The sequence below is a fragment of the Hermetia illucens genome, chromosome 4 (assembly GCF_905115235.1).
Source record: "Hermetia illucens chromosome 4, iHerIll2.2.curated.20191125, whole genome shotgun sequence".
Taxonomy (NCBI): Eukaryota; Metazoa; Arthropoda; class Insecta; order Diptera; family Stratiomyidae; genus Hermetia; species Hermetia illucens.
This window is the reverse complement of record NC_051852.1, coordinates 90,795,977-90,816,232: the sequence shown is the minus strand read 5'-3', so window position 1 is coordinate 90,816,232 and position 20,256 is coordinate 90,795,977. Positions and strand designations below refer to the sequence as shown.

The window sequence follows — 20,256 nt, the reverse complement described above, 5'->3', positions numbered from 1 at the left end:
CTCGGCGCTCCACGTATAAAGGTTTTGTGTTCATCTTACGAGAGCAACTCTCTATGCATGTTTTTCCATTCGGATATCCTCATTTCCGTCCTAATCAAGGTGTGTTACCCCACTAATCCTACGTAACATTCCTCCCTCTTCTCCATTACCACACGAGTGTAAAGGGACGCTTAACCGTGTTCATAGCAAGAACAAGGAGGAGTGGTGAGAAAGCGCTTCCTTGATGAACACTGACGAACGAAGCGGTTTTGATACACCCGCCACACTTCGGATTTTATATGGTATCCTAACGTATTTTGGTATATGTGATTGTGTTGAACATACCTTCCAATCCAACATTTGTTCAGATGATAATATATTACTCTATTTTAGAGTTTCACTGGAAAGCCACTAGAAGGCTGCTCAAAATAAATAACTCAATGTTCTTTGTTTATATCTTTTGGTTTGAATGAATGGAAAAAAGTGTTTCTTTTTTCAAGTTATTTGGATTTTCTGGTTGCATTGCACTATTTGTATCATCGTCATCAACGACGCAACAACCGGTATCCTGTCTAGGCCTGGCTTAGTAAGGGACTCCAGACAGCCCGGTTTTGCGTCGAGGCCCACCAATTCGATATCCCTATCCCATTATTTATATGCATATTATATTTATGGCAAACTTTAACAAAAAACTATAAACATCGTTATTAAGACTCAGGGCGGCATGAGCATATATCAAACGCCTTTCATGCTCAACTAGCAATAGCGGATGGAATCAAGAAAACAATTTTTATTAAAACCATGGAGCAGAAAACGTCCATAAACGGTCTAGTGTACCACATATGGTCTAGTTGATGTTGTTGCGTCTCCTACTACTACCTTGGGACACAGGAGTTATTTTTTTGTTTTCCACTGTCCAATGAGTCTCGAATAAGTTCGTTTATTTTAGAGGGGTACTTGGTTCCTACTTACGAAGTTATAGCATATCAAATTTGCCTTTTCTATGCGAACTCTCTTCATCATAATGTACTAACGTAAATAGTCTAATGTACTGAATGCTACACAATTGAATTTCTGGAACACTCGCACTCCAGCAGCTTCTTAGATATGAAACCCCAAAAACCTTACCTGAAGACTCTGGTATCCCTTTTCTATTTCAACCGTGCTAAAACCGCTTTCGTAGTTTTGTCCAAAATCTACAAAGGAAACTATGTCAACATCAACATCAAGTTGGACATGCAAAATGATTGCCACTCTTACATCGAAGTTTTAAGCTTTCATCAATTCATGTCTCTGCCGGGTTATTCTGACCTGAGACGAAAACAAATGAAAAAGAATTGTCGGGGTATTAGTTAGATTCCTGAGTAAATCTCGATGAGAAGGCGGAAACGACAGTTTATAGGTCACATTAAAAAAGGGCCTCAACTCTATTGTTGGATATATTATGCAACGAAACCCATCGTCCCAAGATGATCAGTGCTTCATAGAAGAGGAAGGAAGAGCACAAGCAAATCCGCGAGTGAGAGAATGCTGCGAGATGTACCCTAACCAGCAACTAACTAACTATATTCTGTGTATCGCTGACAACTGTCACATATTCCCAAAAATGAGATTTAACCGGAATCGTGAAGTACAATGATGTATGGCCTTAATTGTCTTCAACTTACAAAAGTCTAATATTGGTGATTACGGGGATATATGTAAATCCCTCAAATATTACCCCTAACCATAAAATATTAACATAAGAACCTTCTCCCGATTGAAGTGCAAAATAAATGGTTTGCTAATCTATGTTTAAGCTGGGACATAAATGCTTAACAAAATCCCTTCTAGGGCTACTCAAATTACATGTCTTTTTCAGGAAAGCAAACATTCTAACTAATAAACTATTCTTGCAGTCTTCAATTATGCGAACGAAAGTCCTTTGGCTTTCTTCTTTTTCATTATTAATGAAGCTATGGTTCCGGTTGCAATCAATACTTTCTATGTGATAAGACAATGGCAATGTGTTTCCTAAATTCATTATTGAAGGACTTAAAGGTCATTAAATGGAAGATATTCCTGAGGTTATAAATTTAACATCTGGCCTGGAAGCTATGTGCGGTCATTTCAATGATTACTCTTGTAAATGCCCTTGAGTGCATAATGGCTGATTTTCCAGACAAAAATGTCCACATTTGATTTATTAGTGAGTTTTTAACCCCTTGGGTCTTCTGTAGTCTGCAGTCAGTACTCACAAGGATTTTTTGATGGCTTTAGCAAAGTTTTCATTCTTACTTCCTTTTTGCCTGATTTTAATCAAGGAATTTTCGATCGTTTGGAAAATATATCCATGTGGGCGGAAAAACTATTGTATTGTATTGTTCCTAGATCCTTCTCCAAAAAGTTTTCTGCTTCGTACAATATACATTGGAACCTGGATAATTCGAACTTTTCTCTTGGAGCCTTGAATTTCTTACTCTCAACTTCGTTTTTCGTTGGTCCTTTTGATTTCGAATTAACTGGGTTCGACTCACATATTTGAATCGTCAAACGTTAAATTTCTAGAATAGGAATTTAAAGTTTGCGAGATGTATAGTTTGGTTAGCACTGCATGGCATAGCCATCTAGTTGTTAACTTTTTTTAAAGTTTGGCTCTCCCCTGACTGTTCCTGCTTTCCACTCAGCACTTCTACAAATGTCTTCTCCGTTTGCTAACTTATCTCTCTTCCATCCTCGTGGGCGAAGGTTTCTAGTGACAGTGTCAACCACTTCTTAAATACCATTTTCATTTAGTTTTGTAGAGAAAGGGGAAACCTTACCTTTATCCTCTTCTTTTTCTTTAGCCTTTGTCCTGTTTATAAGTGGGGTCAGCTCGTCGTGATCGGTTGTGACATTTTATTTGATCTAAGGTCTGATCTGGATGTAGTCGCGAGGGCTTCAAATCACCATCAAGCCACCATTGTTACTGCCGGCCTTTTGTTCCCTTACCGAGTGGGATCAGTCTTGGAGGCAGAATTAACCTTGGTTGGATATAAAATTGTTCGACGCGTTCAATGGAAAACGAATTTTGCTGCCGATTGAAAGAGTTTACACTCTATTGTAAGGCATAATACGAACTTTTTTGTTTCTGTAAAAACAGTCAAACAGGGTCTTGGTTCTGAAAGAACTGTGGTGATTTGATAATAAGTGTTCCTGGGCGAACAGCTTTAGATATTTCGTGCATATAGGTCTGCAATTCATCATTCCCTTCTTACTTTTATTTTGATAAGCTGATAATACTGTTCAAGGAAGCAGACCAAACAAGTGAAATTAAATTAAATCTTTTAACATTAACTCTATTTATGGCTAAATATTCATGTAACGTCTTATGTACACTACACTTGTGAATTATACTCTACCTACGTAAGGTGACCAATTGTTGTAACCCATATCGACAGTGAATGATCGATCAAATATTTTTAACGAACAAATCCGGATATAACTATGATAAAACTTCTAAGTCACTGGAAACAACACTTAGCTGTATGACAAACCACGCTGATGACAACGCACACCGTTTAAAGTGTTGAATGTTATGATTGATACGCGAGAAGTACTATTGTGGCGCGGCAGGATTCGCAGCATTTGAAATTTATTTCGAATGTTGTGAATACGAACGAATAGATGGCGCGGATCTATCCACTTTGCGGAGCTCGCCACGGGAATGGAGGACCGGCGAGAAAAGTGTGCCATGAGTTAGGGGCAGAAGAGAAACACATGAAGCGAGTCTCACTTCTGCCTCTAACGAGCATACGGTGACACGAAGTAAAGAAAGTTAAACATCTAAAAACTTTAACAAATGTAAAATATAAGTTCTACGGTTATTGAAATTAGAATCAGAAAGTTAAACATCTAAAAACTTTAACAAATGATTCTAATTTTTGAAAGCGTTTTGCATCTGGCACAGAAGTTATCAGTTAAAAAGTACGGAGAAAATAGAACTGATTAAGAAACAGAGAGCAAACAAACTAAAATGAATATCCAGGGAAGATTACAAAAAGAAAGCTAAACTATTATAATTAAGAATTAATTTTTTCATACCGACAGATGAAGTATTTGTTAAAAAATCTGACATCATTAAATCAACATTTTTATTTTCCCTTAAGAAGGAGGAATCAAATAAGAAAATCCTGGGAAGCGAGCTCGACTTTTTGCAACTGATATGAAGAAGGAAAGAAGTTGACCCTGCACTTCATTTGTAACTGCCGGGTTTGGTCAGATTTAAGACGAAGATATCTAGAAAAGGTCTTTTCCAACGAAGAATGTGCGCACTCATGTCATTTGGAAGTCGTCTAAATCGTCGCATCATTTTCCTTTGCTATGACTGCAGTCCGATTTCGATCTTGACCTAGTGAAGTCTTTGTTCCCATTCTTCGCAGCCGAAAGACCGTGTCCTCCAATTTCGGAGACCGAGCAGTGTATAAGTTGCGTTATCCATTGACTTCTCCCGTCTGGCTTGGTGTTTTCCTATTGATCGTTTCCCTTCCACTTTGCCCATGAGTAGGCGCCTGGGAATACTTCTGTCATGCTTAAGAGCTGGAGCTTTGGAATCTAAATATGAATGGCGGTTTCACGTTCGCCGAATAATAGGCATATCTCATTCGCCGTCCGCTGTCCACGCTCACTGGGCCTAAAATTATCTTGGGGAGTCGGCGTTTGAAAGTATTGATTTTTTGGTTTCTATTGCCAACTTCCTTTTCCTGTGTACGTATTCATTTTTGAGATTTGGCAGTATACAGTAAAATGATTTGTTGGCAAGCATAATCCACCTGTTGATTCCGTCTATTTCGTTGTTCTCTTTTAAAAGAATTGTGTCTAAGTACACGAAACTGTTGACTTGTTCGAGATTATTATTATTTAGTGTTGGGTATTGTCTTTCTTCTGGTTTACGCCATGATTTCGGCGTTCTCTTCGTTTATTTTTAGGCCAAGCTCCTTAGTTACTTTGTAAAGCTGCATCAAGACCTCCTGCGCGCTCTTTTTTGATTGTGTACCGCATAGAGGTCATGTCATTTCGATGAGAACGATATGATGTGTATGCTTCCATGCGAACTTTTCGATGCCGCTCAGGATATTCAGGAATCCTGGGTCCCTTAAATCATTGTCATGGCAAATAATTGAAAGTGCAGCTCAGCATCATAACTTGAACCCTATTTCCAATTTCCAAAGGTCTGTGAAGTATTCCGGCATTGAAACGTGTGGCTTCGGAACGAAACGACCTGCTTTGATCGGGAATAACTTCTGTGTCGAAGTACCTTGTTAGTTAGTTTATCTTTACTATTTACTTGAGCGCTAAATTGACTCATTTTTTTAGAAGAATTTTCAACCCAAGTGTAATTTCGTGGTGTTTCTAGCAGTTAAATTATTTGAAATAGTTAAGACTTGCTTTTTTCTATTCGCTAGTGATATTTATTAAGCTTACCGATATTGCGGGAAGTACTTATTCCCAGAATTGCAGACTTGTTGGCAATGATGAAGGGAACAAGCGCTTCCCGAAATCGGTATTTGCAAGCTATAAATATCACTAGCGAATAGAAAAGAGCAAGTCCTTAATTATTTCAAAGATTTTTCAATCCCAGCTTGATTTCAGATATTTCAAATTAAATTCCTTCAACTTTTCCAATTGTTTATTTTTGTTCACCTCTTTCATGGGAGCAACGTGACCGAAAATGGCTATAGGTGGTAATTTAAACTTTGTATATAATCGCAAAAGCGATATGTCTGGGAATTATGTCCAAGGGAAAACCACCTTCGTTCAGATCTAAGCTAAGCTAAACCTAAGTCCTGAGACCGCTTCCACTTGATAATGGGCCCGGACCATTTGGCGAGAAATTTTCTCGCACTCTTGTGGTCCACGGACTCCTCTTTTTGAGCTAAACGCCTAAGTTTCTACAAAAGTCTACTGTCGTGGACCACAAAGTGGAAAAAACGTTTGCTCCTGATTCCTCCGATTCGGCATTCAGTTGAGTAAATATAAGATTAGTTCAGTTTTTATTTGCGATACCACTGCTAAAGATCATAATACCCCCGATATTGTATTTGACTTGGTAATACTGCGTTATAATTAATCTTCCCCATTGGATATATATGTATGTATATAAATTTACAATCTGATTTCCGGAAAGTATCACGAAGTCATTAAAGTTGTCATTCAATGTATATAAAAACCATCAAAGTAAAGGAAGAAGAAACTGTTGATGACCAGATAAAATACAAGGTTAACTGTCCTGTCGTTCATGTAAATTCAAAAGTCCATTAGATCATCGTCTAGAGAGGTCCAATAAAAAATTCAGGAAATACGGTTGACACAATGACACGGCGGATAAATTTGGATGTAGTGAAGAGTCCACGATTTTCTTAGACGCTTTCCCACCTTCCACCATTTCAAATTTTATTTCCCTTAAAATTTGTCATAAATCCATCTTCTTTTCATTCCTGGAGCAATTTCTTAGTAAGGAGCATGAATTCCAGGAAAGAAAAATCAAGGCAATCTTTCTGCCAGCATATACAAGTGTACACGTATGTGTGTCTCCAGATAAGACTTTGTCTCCTATTCTAGAATGAATAAAATGACGATGGTGAGAACTTCGACGACATAAATAGGACATTCGTGTACGATATAAAAAAAATTCTAGTGCATTTTCCAGTATCCTAAAATGACAGATTTGTCGACGGTATATCCTGTGTATTTGCCAGGATCTCACTCGCTGTACGTATCACGCCTCATATAGTATTCCTAAACGCGAAAAATGGCTGCTGAAACAAGAAAATTCTCAAATGTCAGGAAAATCCTATTTTTTTTCTTAATTCATGGGAAAAAGTGGGACAGACTTGTTAAAAATTCTCGAACAGGAAGAAAATGCTTGCATTATGTAGAGCCAGGCTTGATTCTCAGCCAGGAGAGTGGTTTGTATGTGTACAGGCAAAACCGAGAAGTTTAATGGAAAAGAAGGAATTTAAAATCGGAAATTTTTGCAACATAAAAAGTGATTTACGTGTCGTAAATGTATTATGAATATGAGTTTAGAGGAATTCTGATACTTGAATAATTTATTATACTCTCAACTACTTCGGATTGTATGTATATATTAGAGTTCAATTTTATTTGATTGATATATGAAATGTTAAGAAAGAAAGAATTTATGAAATCGAACTGATTAAAATTAATGAAATTTAACTGCTTAAGATTTGTAATGATTTAATGAGTTGGGAATGGCCCAAAGATCATTCTTAGTGGCGTAGACGAGTTCGGGGGGGGGGGGGAGGCTTCGTGAACTTAACCACAAATACCCAAAGCCCCACCAACGTGTTGCATCGACATGGCTGGAATTTGAGGAGGGGATCTCTTGAATACTTCTTCAATTTAATCACCGCTTAGTTTTCATTGAACAATTTGATGGTTTGGGAATTTCGACTGGTGAACACAAATATTAGCACTTGCTACTATTCTGGCCCGAAAAACCAAATCTTATTTTCTCAAGTATGCACATACATTATTATTATTCTGTTAAGGAAAAGTCACACCGCGTCCTTAAAGAACTATTGTGCCCCTTTTACTGGTTATATCTCAAGCAGTCCTATAACCGTCAGGAACTTTAGTTTGTTCCCTACTTCTAAATCTTTCAGCTTTGCATCTGGTATTAAGTATTCTCCCAGATGCCACAGCCTACTTTGCACAAGTGCCGGACACTGTTCCAGGATGTGTATAGAGGTTTCGTCATACTCCTCACAAAACCTGCAAGCAGTGTCAGTAGATATCCCTAGCTTCCCTAGGTGATAGTTCAGCCGAAAATGACCAGTGAGAATTCCCACTATGATTCGGAGGTTCTTTTTGCTGAGGTTTAAGCAATCTTTTGTGTGCATGGGTTCGCATCCCCCAATAAGCACCCTGGTAGGCCCGCCCAATATAGTTCCCTCAACCGTTCCTCTTCATTTCTTAGATTCATAGCTATGAAACCGTTTCCGATTTTACAAAAGGGTTCTGGCCCGTGTAAAGGCGTCCCTGCTCCCTTCTTGGCTAGTTCGTTCGCTTCCTCGTTGCCTTCCAACCTTGCATAGCCTGGAACCCAAAGTATCCAGACCTTTTGGACGAGCCGAGTGTATTCAGTCTCTCAAGGCATTCCCACATCAGTTTAGAGTTCACCTGGTTGGACCTAAGTGCCTTGATCGCTGCTTGGCTATAGTATGTATGTAGTTTCTTTGCAGATTAAAGGAGGCACATTTGTCTATGGCGTATATTTCCGCCTGGAATATGCTAGTGTACCTGCAAATCGGCTCAAAGTACATTTTAATTGGACAAATGACGCCGGCACCCGCTCCTTCTGCTGTGAGGGATCCGTCAGTGTACCAAGTAATCAGTTGCTGGTTTAAACCGTATGTCGCAGCCACGCTTCTTCTTATCGGAATTAAACGTCGTTGTCATGTTTTCCCTTAGTATCAGTAATTCGGGATACCGCTTGGAAAGAATAACAATCTTCGTTCGATTTAGGCAGCTCCCCAACTCACTGATACTACCGGCCATCCTGAAGAGGGGTTAATCCCACGAGGACCTCCAGGGATGCCGTTGGCCATGTCCTCATTGTCCCACTGACACACACGCAAGCCAGTCTTTGTACGTAAATACATTTACCTCATTTACTTCGCAGTTTTATTTTCTCGAAACCATGAACTTACATATCTAAGGATTGCAACGAAGCAAATACTTTTTTTCGTGATTCTCCAATGCGGTCCTATCCCGGCAACTGTTCCTAACAAAATTATTCGATTCAGGTAGTCACCGGTGTACCTTTCTTAACTGCTCAGTGTCTCGTTAATTCTATTTTTGTTGATTACGACCTTGAACTAGAAATTCAACTGCCTCGAAGTTTTCATAAACTGTATGCCTCGAACCGTCTTCATTACTAAAACAAAATTCCTAGAATCATTTCTGCTCTCGTGCATCTCCTCCCAACCAGAAACAAATTTTGGAAATTCATAGCATAATATGCATCAAAAGAAATTGGAAGCAAGAGGTCAATGATAACTGAATTTTAACTTCCTCGATGGCGGCATCCGGATTTAGCTTCACGCGGGCGTTGGACAGTTTTTTAAGGTTTTGTGTAAAACAAAACCTTATTAAAATCGATTCAATGTCTGTCTCTCTGTCTGTCTGTCTGTCTGTCACACGCATTTTTCTCCAAAACAGCTAAACCGATCCGAACGAAATTTGGTGGACAGATGGGAACTATGAAATCCCACGCATACAGCGAGTGGCATAAATTTAGGTGGAGTTTAAAGGGGGGCTCCCCATACATGCAAAGGGGGGATTCAAAAATTTTTTTCACCGGATATAGTTGTGTAGGGTATCAAATGAAAGGTCTCGATTTGTACTTTCCGAAGCTGACATTAGTTTTGGCATAACTAAATTGCAAAGTGGGTGAGTAAGGAGTCAAAATGCACGCATTTGAAGTGAGACAGGACTCATTTTCGGAAACTACTCAACCCAAAAATCCGAAAAAAATCAGAGTGGTGCGCCTAGATGAAATTTAGGCCTCAAAATATGTCCCATTCCGATATCTGCTCAAATAAACTTACTACTTTTTACTTACTTTTTAGAAATTTACTGAAAAACCCCCCTTCGATTCATCCTAGGACTTCCGAATTTTGCGCCAGCATAGGGGATAATATTTTGTATATATGTGCTAAATTTCATGGAAATCAGGTAATTAACGCCAAAGTTATAGCAGTTCAAAGTTAGTAATTCCGCGCCAGTTTACTGCTTCCAAAGCCATGCAAATCAGATGCTGACGTCATAATTACCCGGAATAATTGACATTCGCGTGGAATATTAAAGTCACATTTATGAAGAATCTATTTATCTGCAGCCCTTTTTAAGGTTTTGTGTAAAACACTTATGTGAAATCTAATCTTCGAGAGACGTCCCATTCCGGTATCTGCTCAAAAAATTTACTAATAGTATATTACCAACTTTTAGAAATAGATTAAAAAACTCCCCTTAAGTTCATGCTAAGTATACTAAATTTTGTACCGACATAGAGGACAGCCTCGTGCATACACATGCCAGGTTTCATGAAAATCCAACTATTAGTGGGAAAGTTATAGCAGTTCAAACTCATCAATTTCGTGCTAATTAACAGCATTCTAAGCCATACAAATAAGATGCTGACGTCATAATTAACGAGAATAATTGAAATTCGAGTGAAATATTAAAATTCCATTCAAGAAGAATCTAATTCTCCCTAGCCCTTTTTTTATAATTGATGTTGGTTAATTTGTTTTCATTCGCTAATAATATTAAACTCAGAGCGTGAAGCGTATGAGGTTGACCATTATCAACACAGGGCTTTCCATCAAGTGATTTATTTAAATCGCTTTCTAGAAAATAGAGGGTAATGGAATTTTTAGCTATATTACAAGGAGCTGTCGTGCACTCGTCGCTCCTCACATGTTTTTCTTTTTCTTCAGCCTTCAGTTCACAAGTGGGGTCGGCTCGTGATGATCGGTTTCGTCATTTCATTTTATCAAATGTCTCTCAGGATGTAATCGCGAGACCTTTAAATCCCCATCCAGCGTATCAAGCCACCATTGTTTTGGCCGGCTTTTTGGTTGCTTACCATTGCTTTCGATGTTCTGATCAATACTGGTTGTTGAATTCTCGTTAGCGTGAATTACGTGACCACACCATCGAAAACGCTTCTCCTGCAGTTTTCCCACGATCGATGCAAACCCATATCGATGGCAGATATTCTCATTTCAGACGTAATCAAAACGTGTCACGCCACCAGTGCAATGCAACATCTTCGTCCCCATTACCGCAAGACGCCGCTCATTCTCCTTTATAGTCGGCCAACACTCAAAACTATAGAGAGTGGCAGACGGACGACATTGCAGTAAATTTTAGATTTGGGACGTGCGCTGATACGTCGATCACAAAGAACACCAGTTGGGGAATGCCACTTCATCCAGGTTGCATTAATGCGTGAAACAATTTCATTACGCAGTTCTCCATTGGCTGATAGCGTTGACTCGAGATATTTAAATCGCTGAGTTCTGACAATGGCAGTAACCTGCCCTTCGAGATACTTAAATCGCTGAGTTCTGGCAATGGCAGTAACCTGCCCAGAACTGAACGATTTCAATATCTCGGGTCAATGCTATAAGCCAATGGAGAACTACGTTATGCTCCTCACACAGGGAAACACAAAACCTTTTATACCTGAAGCGTCAAGCTTCCGGTTTCCCGACTTGTTTTTATTTACTTAGAGCTACATCGATTAGGTTTTGGGTAATGCTAGCCACTCTGGTGCAAATTTTAAACACGTCACTGTTAGGATATTTGAATTTAAAAGAATCATTAGATCAGAGGAAGGGCCAATAGATACCCCTTCTGGTGCCGGCTAACGAAAAGCTTTCATTTCGTGATTCCCAATCATCATTACTACAGTATTGGTTTTTTAAATATGGCAAAAAAATTTGATCTATCCATCGATAGAAAGGTAGCACCCTAAGTAATCTAAGTTGGTGCTCTGGCAAGTTGAAATTATTGGATCCTGAAATTTTCTGACAAGTCAGGCCTGTGTTTTCAAGTTAACTACAATAAATATATCATCATATGAAACTTTGATCTACTGATTGCCGAATTAAAGTTATTACCCCAAAAAGTGAAGGCTATTGAATTGGGTTAGGGCCCGAAATTGGCTGTCTTCACGGTCTTAATAGTTGTGTAAAGCTGAGAATGAAGGATGTTAGTAGCTTATCATATGAAGGTGATTTAGGATTGAAAAAGTCCGCCATCCACTTAATGGTGGACCGGACCAATTAGAAGGAAATTTCCTGCTGCTTCACGCTCCAGCGACCAACCTTTTTGGTGTACCACACGAAAAAACGATGACTTGTTTTTCCCCGCAGAGCAGAGTCAATACATCAGACTACTTCATCTCTGTCTTGGGAGCAGCGTTGGTTACTAAGTATTGTTTGCTTTCTTATCTAGATTCGCAAACACGATGGTATATGGTGAAACACTGATTCTACAAATTGAAGTGTCATCCCCACGGGTTCCTCCCATGATTGTTTTTCTCCGTGGAATGACCTCTGTCTATACACTTGATCATAGGATTCCCTTATAATGCCTTTTAGAAATAATTAGTCGTACTACCCAGGTGCAGGACCAGGACATTTGTCATGAGAAATCGCTTCGTCATTACTATATTCCCAAATGTAGCCGTTGCCCTAAGTATGCAAGAAAGCAAAATTCTGGAAACACTATAGATTCAAATGTTGATGGATTTTGATGAAAACTGTAGAGTATTACCGCACCAATAGTGTAATCCTTGGGTTTGTATATGAAGGAAACAACATTTTTATGGGTTGAGCAGACAACAATTAAGAGTATTTGGTCCGCTATCAACACTGTAGAATTACTTAATAGCTTTCCGGTTGCCATTAGAGGGATCAAGTTTCTACTATAAGGTACACGAAATTAAAGAAACTAAAGCAAAATAATCTTGCTCATCATGCAAAGTCATCGGACGAATATTTAGTAAAGTGGGTGAATCGCGTTTTTATTTCCAACTAGTGGACAATCTATTAACATTCCATGTAACCGGGGTTCGTATGAAAATTATTATAGTGCAATAAGCCAACAGTAAGAAACTAAGATCAGCGATAAAAAAGAAAAGAGTTAAACAAGGAAGAGTGGAGCGGTCTTGTTTTAAAATTTAGATTTTTTTAACTTTTCTAGATCTCTTTCGAGTGCAAAGTCTTTTGAAGGAAATAACACCCCTACCAAGCTGATGTAAACTGGAAGCAAGCCAGCTGCAAATGAATCGTTGAGGCTTCGTTCGGGGGCAATGTAAAGTGTGGGTAGTTAATTAAGGAGACGACCTCACTCCATTTCTCTTTATTATTGCCATGGATACTGTAACTTTTGTGGTATGATCACCACGCACTGGACGATCTTCGTCTGAATCTGAACTAAACAATTTTTAACGACCTACCCTAATGAAACAAGCCTTAGCGCAGTCAATAACAGCGACTTGTGGAGAATTCAGCGATTTGAATATCTCATATCTCGGGTAAATGCTATCAAGTGGCGTATCAACGAAGGTTTCAAATCTAAAATCTACGGCATGATCGTTCCCCTTATCTCCGTCTGTGGTTGTCAATGCTGGTAATTTATCAAAGGCAATGGACGCCGCATCGCACGATATTACGTTGGATTGCGTAACACGAAATGAGAACGTTTTGGATTCCTTCCACCATGGGAAAATTCGCACTGATGAGGACTCACTTGTTAATATCGGACTGGTCATCGAAGTCGATGGGAAATGACTTAAAGCGAGCGAAACAATAATGACCTGATATGTCAGATAGTGATTTGAGAGTCTCTCGACTCTATCCAGATCAAGCCTATGACTGAGAGAAATGGCACATTCGACCGAGACAGACCGACCTCGCTACTCAATGAGATAAAAGCTAAGAAAGTAGGAGAGATTTATTAATTAGAGAAAAATATTGGTTGTATCTGTAGAGTCTCTTCCGCTAGCGACATATTTTTCCCTTTCATTTTCAAAAATACTGCCTTCCAATTTCATTATTAATTGATTGCTGAAGATGTGATAGGCTTCCTTAAATAGCAAATAGACTAATAGAAACACAAACATTCGAACATGGCACTACCTCTACTCTATTATTATATTAAACTCTGATTGCTGTTGCCATCGCAAAGAATGACATTGGTTCAATGTATTTTTTCAGAGATTGTTCAAATTGTATCTTTAATGGGAAAATTTCTCTCTCCAAAAAAAATATGCAGTATGAGTGGGCTAAATATTTTTTTTTAATATCATAATATACATAGGTATTTATTTCTGGGTAACATATTTGTAGAAATGTATCTTTCGTTTGTTCAATTCAGGGCATTAAAAATGAATTTACCAAATATCATCAAAAATATTCTTTCGGTACTGTAGCAACGAAATATCAAATTTCAAATAATTTGCTTGAATATCCTTCCTCATTGCTTTCCCCAGAAGGTGTATTCATTTTTATTCCTACCCAGTAATTTCAGATAATGCTGCCAGTGAATTCGATATTAAGTTAATTTCACTTGGGAACACCCCTGAAAGAAACCTCAATCTCTGGTATTTTCTTTTATCTTCTTGATTATGTACAATATTGATGCTGCCGAATCATTTTTCGTAGAAGATAACGTTACTGTATGAATGAATATAATCCAGAGTAAAGGACAATGTGCAAAAATGTGTAAAGGTAGGACGTCCTGCGTTCATAAGAGATTGAATTTTATATGCTTATGTAATGTAATGTTAGGAAAAATTTGATATTGGAATGGTTTCATAGATAAGTTAATGTTATTCCTTATCATAATAATAGCCAATTCAAAGCGCATCAATTTAAATCATCACAGCTTAGCGATAGACCTGTTTATTGCTTATATCTTATATCTATATATCCGATATCAACAAATTTTGATATTAGATTATATATATTTTTGCAAGAACTAGTAAACCGGAAGCTGGGCGCTTCAGATATAAACGATTGTGAGTTTTTTATCTGAGAAATTTTCGGCACACGACTTTTGCTTTACTGATTTATGGTGTTTTAAGGTGTAGTTCAATTGCCTGAAAAAGAACACTTCGTCCTGATGGAATTTTCTTAATTATAGCATGATATTTACCAAACTTTACAGAATCATCGTCTATACTGTGAGTGGTGTTCCTGACTTCTGCTCCTATAATAAATTTAAGGGGGTCATCCCGTGTGACGATTTTGTGTGAAACAAAACCTTATTAGAACATACATACATTGTCTGTCTGCCTGTCACACCCGATTTACTCGGAAACGGCTGAAGCTGTGAATCCCTTTACATCCAAGTGGCATGATTTTCCGCTGGCTTTAAGGGGAGCTCCCCAGATATGCGGAAGAGAATGCACAATTTTTTTCACCGAATATGACCGAGTGGGGAATCAAATGTAAGGAGTCAATTAGTGCTTTTCAAAACTGATCCTATTTCTGATCGTGGGTGAAACACAGGGGAGTGAGGGCTTAAAATATGTGCTTCGAAACGTGTAACAGGTTGGCAAAACCTATCCAACCGACAAATCTGAAGAAAATCATGTTGGTGCGCCTATAAGAAATCTAAGCCACAAAATAGATTCCATTCCGATATCTACTAGCATATTACCATATTTCAGAATTTTACCTCAAAATTATTATTATTTATAAAGTTATAGCTTAAAGTTTTGTATTTCACGCAAATTTATCGCCCTCTAAGACGTGTATGACGTCATCATCATCAACGGCGCAACAACCGGTATCTGGTCTAGGCCTGCCTTAATAAGGAACTCCAGACATCCCGGTTTGGCGCCGAGGTCCACCAATTCGATATCCCTAAAAGCTGTCTGATGTCCTGGCCTACGCCATCGCTCCATCTTAGACAGGGTCTGCCTCGTCTTCTTTTTATGTATGTGTATGTGTATGACGTCAGATAAAGTGAACTCAGAACGGAGTTGAACATATATCAAGTAATATTTTGAACTTTTGTCTATATACGAATTTACTGAATTTGAACGAAATGAACGCAAAACTTTTATACCTGGCCAACTTCTGATATTTGGACTTGTTTTTTTTTTTTTTGTTACGAACTGAATAAGGATATAAATGCGTATTTTCGACCATATATTTATTAATATCTTGAGGATACGTGAACAATTTTTCAGCCCAATACCATCGCTCTTCCTTGAAGTACGCGGCACCTTATTCATCTATCTTCAAAAAAAATGTTTTCGGGTACCATACTAAAGGACGCCCTGCTCATCTTAGAAGAAAAATAAACGGCATTTTAACGTGGAGAGTCTATCTCGATTTTCGAAACATAGAAATATGTTCTGTATAAGACGTGAATCATCATTGAATGAGATTTTGAGTTTTAGTGGCACCTTCGATCTTCAAGATGCAGTTTCGAGAAAAACGCGATTAAAAAGCAAAATGTGATTACCAACAAAAAAAAGTTAACTGACCATTAATCTGCTACACCTGGCCCAGATACTCTCTTATTTGTTCAAAAAATACATGTAAAGCCTTGGCTTCAATTCTCGCTCTTCTAGCGAAGTCGTGGGTTCGCGCGCCATTTGGAATGGTAAGTACGCACTTAATTACGGCGATCGACATTAATTTGGCATATAACACTTTATCAGTTTCGAGATGACTCGTAATATCGAAAAATCACTCTGCCCGAACATTTTTCTCGGACCCGACCAACTCAAGGGTTTTATAACATCATTGTACGCACACACAGTTTTGCATATGCTAATCAAATCAGTTGTGACCAGGCGTAGCCGTTGGTACCCATGACAGAACGGTAGGAATACAGCTAGTAGACCAAATTTAGTGAGTTCAATTTAATAAAGAGCTCAAAAACTCTAATCTGATCTAATTTAGGCAGGAGACCCAAAACTTCTCTTCATTCCAGGTATTGTAATTATTTACTCAGTACATCTGCAGGATTCTGCCAAATATATAGTAGATGAGTTGTCATTTCTACTAACTGAAATCGTGGTATGAATCAATTTTTGTAGATATTTGCTATTCTTCGTGAAAGCCACTTTTCCTTCGTTTGAAAATCATTGCAGGGGAAATCACTTAACTTTACTATAAAAACTTCTAGGCTTTCGTGAACCTCACTTTTGGAAATTAGCTAGATGTCGAATTGATTCAAAATTCAGAGAGGTTGATATTCGAAATGTGTTGGTTACAGTTTACCTTAACAGTTACCTTCAGCAGAAAGACACTTTTGTGATTATTGAGGACTACTGTGATGAAAGTGATTGTATTAGGATCACAAGAGTAGCCTGGGTTGACTTATTTCAATCACGAGCATAGAGCTAGATCTGTGCAAAATTGTCACCCCGTTTATATCGCTTTGCCATCTAGTTAAAAAATTAGTGTAGTGGTTGATGCTTCTGGTCGGTAGAAAATCCGTCACTTATTGAGATGGGGCTTGCGAGCCGTAATGAAATGGCGTCCAACCAGAGGGGACATATGAGAGCGTGCTGACAGATACTCCAACCGGCAGCGATGGCGTGTATGCGCGGTTGAAGTGCTACGCTTCAATTGGGGGTGAATGTAAACATGTGTACATAAATGGCCACTACTCTCCAATTTCCTGTCTCAGGTACTTGTAAAACCCAGCTGTTTTACTGAAAAAATTAAACTCGAGATGAGTTTTTGATTGTCCCCAGATGAGGTGCTCAGTGGTGGCGGTGAGGAGGACGGGGCGGCAACCCTGTTGGCCAAACCAAAACCAAGTGGCCGAAGAGAACCTTCAGTGGTGGCCCCGGGAGACGCTGTACTCACTTTGCCTTGCCGGCCGTGATGTAGTAGGCGAGTGCTCCAAAGGCCTAATCAGGGCCATCAGACCCGAGTCTGCCCGGGGACTCATCTGAAGTGGCAAATTAGTCACGAAACTTCACCAGGGTTATACTGGTACCATGGGAACCGAGATAGCCCCTGGACTCTCATACTTCGGTTGTATGTGAGTAAAGCTCGGTTATTTGCGGTTGGCCCCCTAGTGGAAGTTTCATGGGGGTTGTTGGTTATGCTCAAGCGGAAAGAGATCTTCGGGCCTCGGCATGGTGTTGCGTTTCAGCACGGGTACCGTACTCCTTAGTTTGATAGAAATTTAGGTATGTATTGTATCCACCAGTATGAATGCTAACCCATGCACTTGGTACAGACTGGTACCGTTGTTGCTTGTCATAGCGGGGCTCTGATTGTGGTCACAAAATCAATCCGTGTCTTAAAAAGACCGTGGGATTAAGTCGTCCAGACACGTAAAACCCTTAAGGACTGCCTGTCCCCAGATGAGCGCTTATTACACTACGCTGGAAATAACTTTTACCTATATTATCCTACCACTGCTATTATCATTATTCTACATCCTTTTGCGTAGCGATTATGCTATGAAAATGATGGTGGTGTTACGAAAATTCAAATTTTAACATATAATCTTACATTGTATAATGACTTGATAAAGGCTGACGTTCACTTTTGCTCATCTCCCTCATTGTTACCTATTTTCCTTCTCTTGATAAGATTAATCGCTTTTATCAGATATCTTAGACTGCTTATTGACAAAATTATGGTTATGGTTTGGTGGTTTGGTTGCTTTGGGTCATTAGATGATTTTGTGAAAATATGTTATACAAAAGATTGCGTGGATACGTGCATTAATTGTCTTGATTTTAATAAATCCAACGAGCTTTCTCTATCTATTAAAACTTATCGCTTCTTGAAATCTTTGATTATTTGTTGTTTTATTTTCAGATGTTGCTGGTGCTTCGTTTGATGGAAAACTAGGTATTTATAGGATTCATTTTACCTTAAGGGTTCAATGGTTTGTCTTGATTTAGGTTCGAATTCTTTGTTTATATATGTAAACAGTGAGGGTAATCTTTTTTGATTGGTTCCGCTGTTGTCAAACTATATCATAAAAGACAGCTGGTGAATAGTTTCATACAAATCTGAATGAGATGTTTTTATCCACGTGTGTTTCATATTAAAACGCGCCTCAATGTCCGTTTGTCTGTATTCAAAATAATTTACCAAAGTAAATAGTATCCATATTTTCGCAAACTTCCACAACGAGCCTGTTTGTAAAGAACAAATTTTGTTTTTTGTAAGAGGCTCCTAATTAGTGTGGTACGTTGAAAAAATATGAACAGAAATTTCGCAAGTCAATTATAGACGGGGGAAATCCAAAATTTTGTAAGGATAAATTCCAATAATTTGCCCTCATAATATAGGGCCATGCGACATGAACGGGAAACGTCCATTTCGCAGTGAATATTATATTGTTACTGCTTTGAAATGTTTCCCCTGTCTTAATCCTTCATTAGGATTGCCCTAATCTCTTTGATTCGAATAAGCTTTTTATTTCCCTCTATTACGTTTATGTTTAATTCTTAAATTCCGTTATCATTGATTCGTGAATGCTGTTGCTAAATTGAATCCCGCAAGTGCAGCTTAAAGCCGAGTAAGGACCCTGTTAGGTCTGACAATGGTTTCATTTTTAGGTAGCTGTTTTTATTCATGTTAATTTCTTCGTTAAGATCTCCCTTGGCCTTCCTATATTTATTAAACTATTTTTCTCCCTGCTTTTCTGATCCAATTCATATTCTTAACTTAGTTCAGAGCCTCCGACTTTAACGCAATGCCGAAAATTTTAAAAATTTCTTTATGAATAACGTCCATAGCATTTTGCAGGATATTTTAGCAAATGAATTTGGCTGACCTACGGTGAAATGAGTAAAACAGCAGTATCCCTCACCAGATATCTACCCAAAATTATCACGGAACATTCTAGCACAAAGCGCAAGTCCTCAATGACATCAAAAAATTAGTATCTTCTTTAATGATTACTACATATAGCCACGTTTTCAAGGCTATAAACACGTCCGTTGATCTTGTTATTTATTATAACAATACATTAATATTCCAAAGGTGTACCATGCAAGAATATAATTTACTCCTCGAGACTAGACTATTGGCAATTGTTTCTTGCGTGAGAGATACTAATATACTGAAATATGTAGATAAGAAAGATTATCTACTGTAAAAGGAATGGTGACTAATTTCTTACATAGCCGCTTTAACCTTGTCTCTGTCCTTGCAAAATAGACAATTATCTGTCCTGTGAGTTCAGCTGACCCAACAATTTCCTATGTATTTTATGCTTTTTTTAATAGGTACAAAAATGGGCAGGAATATGTAAAAGAAATAGGGTTTAGTAGTTAAGTTGATATTCATCTGTTTCATCTGACATGTTTAATTGCGAACTCCATTGTAAGTGGTTTTAAGCAAATTTTGTTTTTTGTTTTGGTGGCCTAATCGCTCTGTAGAATGATTTGCTCCTTGAGTACCAATGTTCATCCACGCGTCAATCCCAATTTTTGTTACCTTAGGCCTATAGAAGTGTCGTGGAGAGTAGTGCTCACTAATACATACATATTCTTTTCATTATTTTCCTACCAGGTACACCCCGAATTGGAAATATGGGGTAGCTTTCGATGAAATTGCTAAGCTTTCCAGTTTGCTTCTTTACTAGAATGTCGACAAAAAGTTGTAGAATTCGTGGTTTGACAACATGCAGATTATCTCGTTTCGCCTTTGTCCCGTAATTTAGCGCTGAAGATGAATTAGCTTGTATGTAACCCTTTTCCATTCTTTCCTATATAGGATC

At 38.4% G+C, this 20,256-nt stretch overlaps 1 protein-coding gene across 13 annotated transcripts in view; it reads left to right on the top strand.

The window, feature by feature from the left end:
* The window catches only part of LOC119655946 (heterogeneous nuclear ribonucleoprotein L), a 440,324-nt gene that overhangs the window by 279,152 nt on the left and 140,916 nt on the right, over positions 1-20,256 (top strand). For 9 of the 13 annotated variants that reach the window (XM_038062140.1, XM_038062139.1, XM_038062138.1 and 6 more), the window contains one exon: positions 18,342-18,374. The exons of the other annotated variants lie outside the window; for them this stretch is intronic. In XM_038062140.1, coding sequence (XP_037918068.1) covers positions 18,342-18,374 — 33 coding nt within the window. The remainder of the gene's footprint in view (positions 1-18,341; positions 18,375-20,256) is intronic. 13 annotated transcript variants of the gene reach the window in all.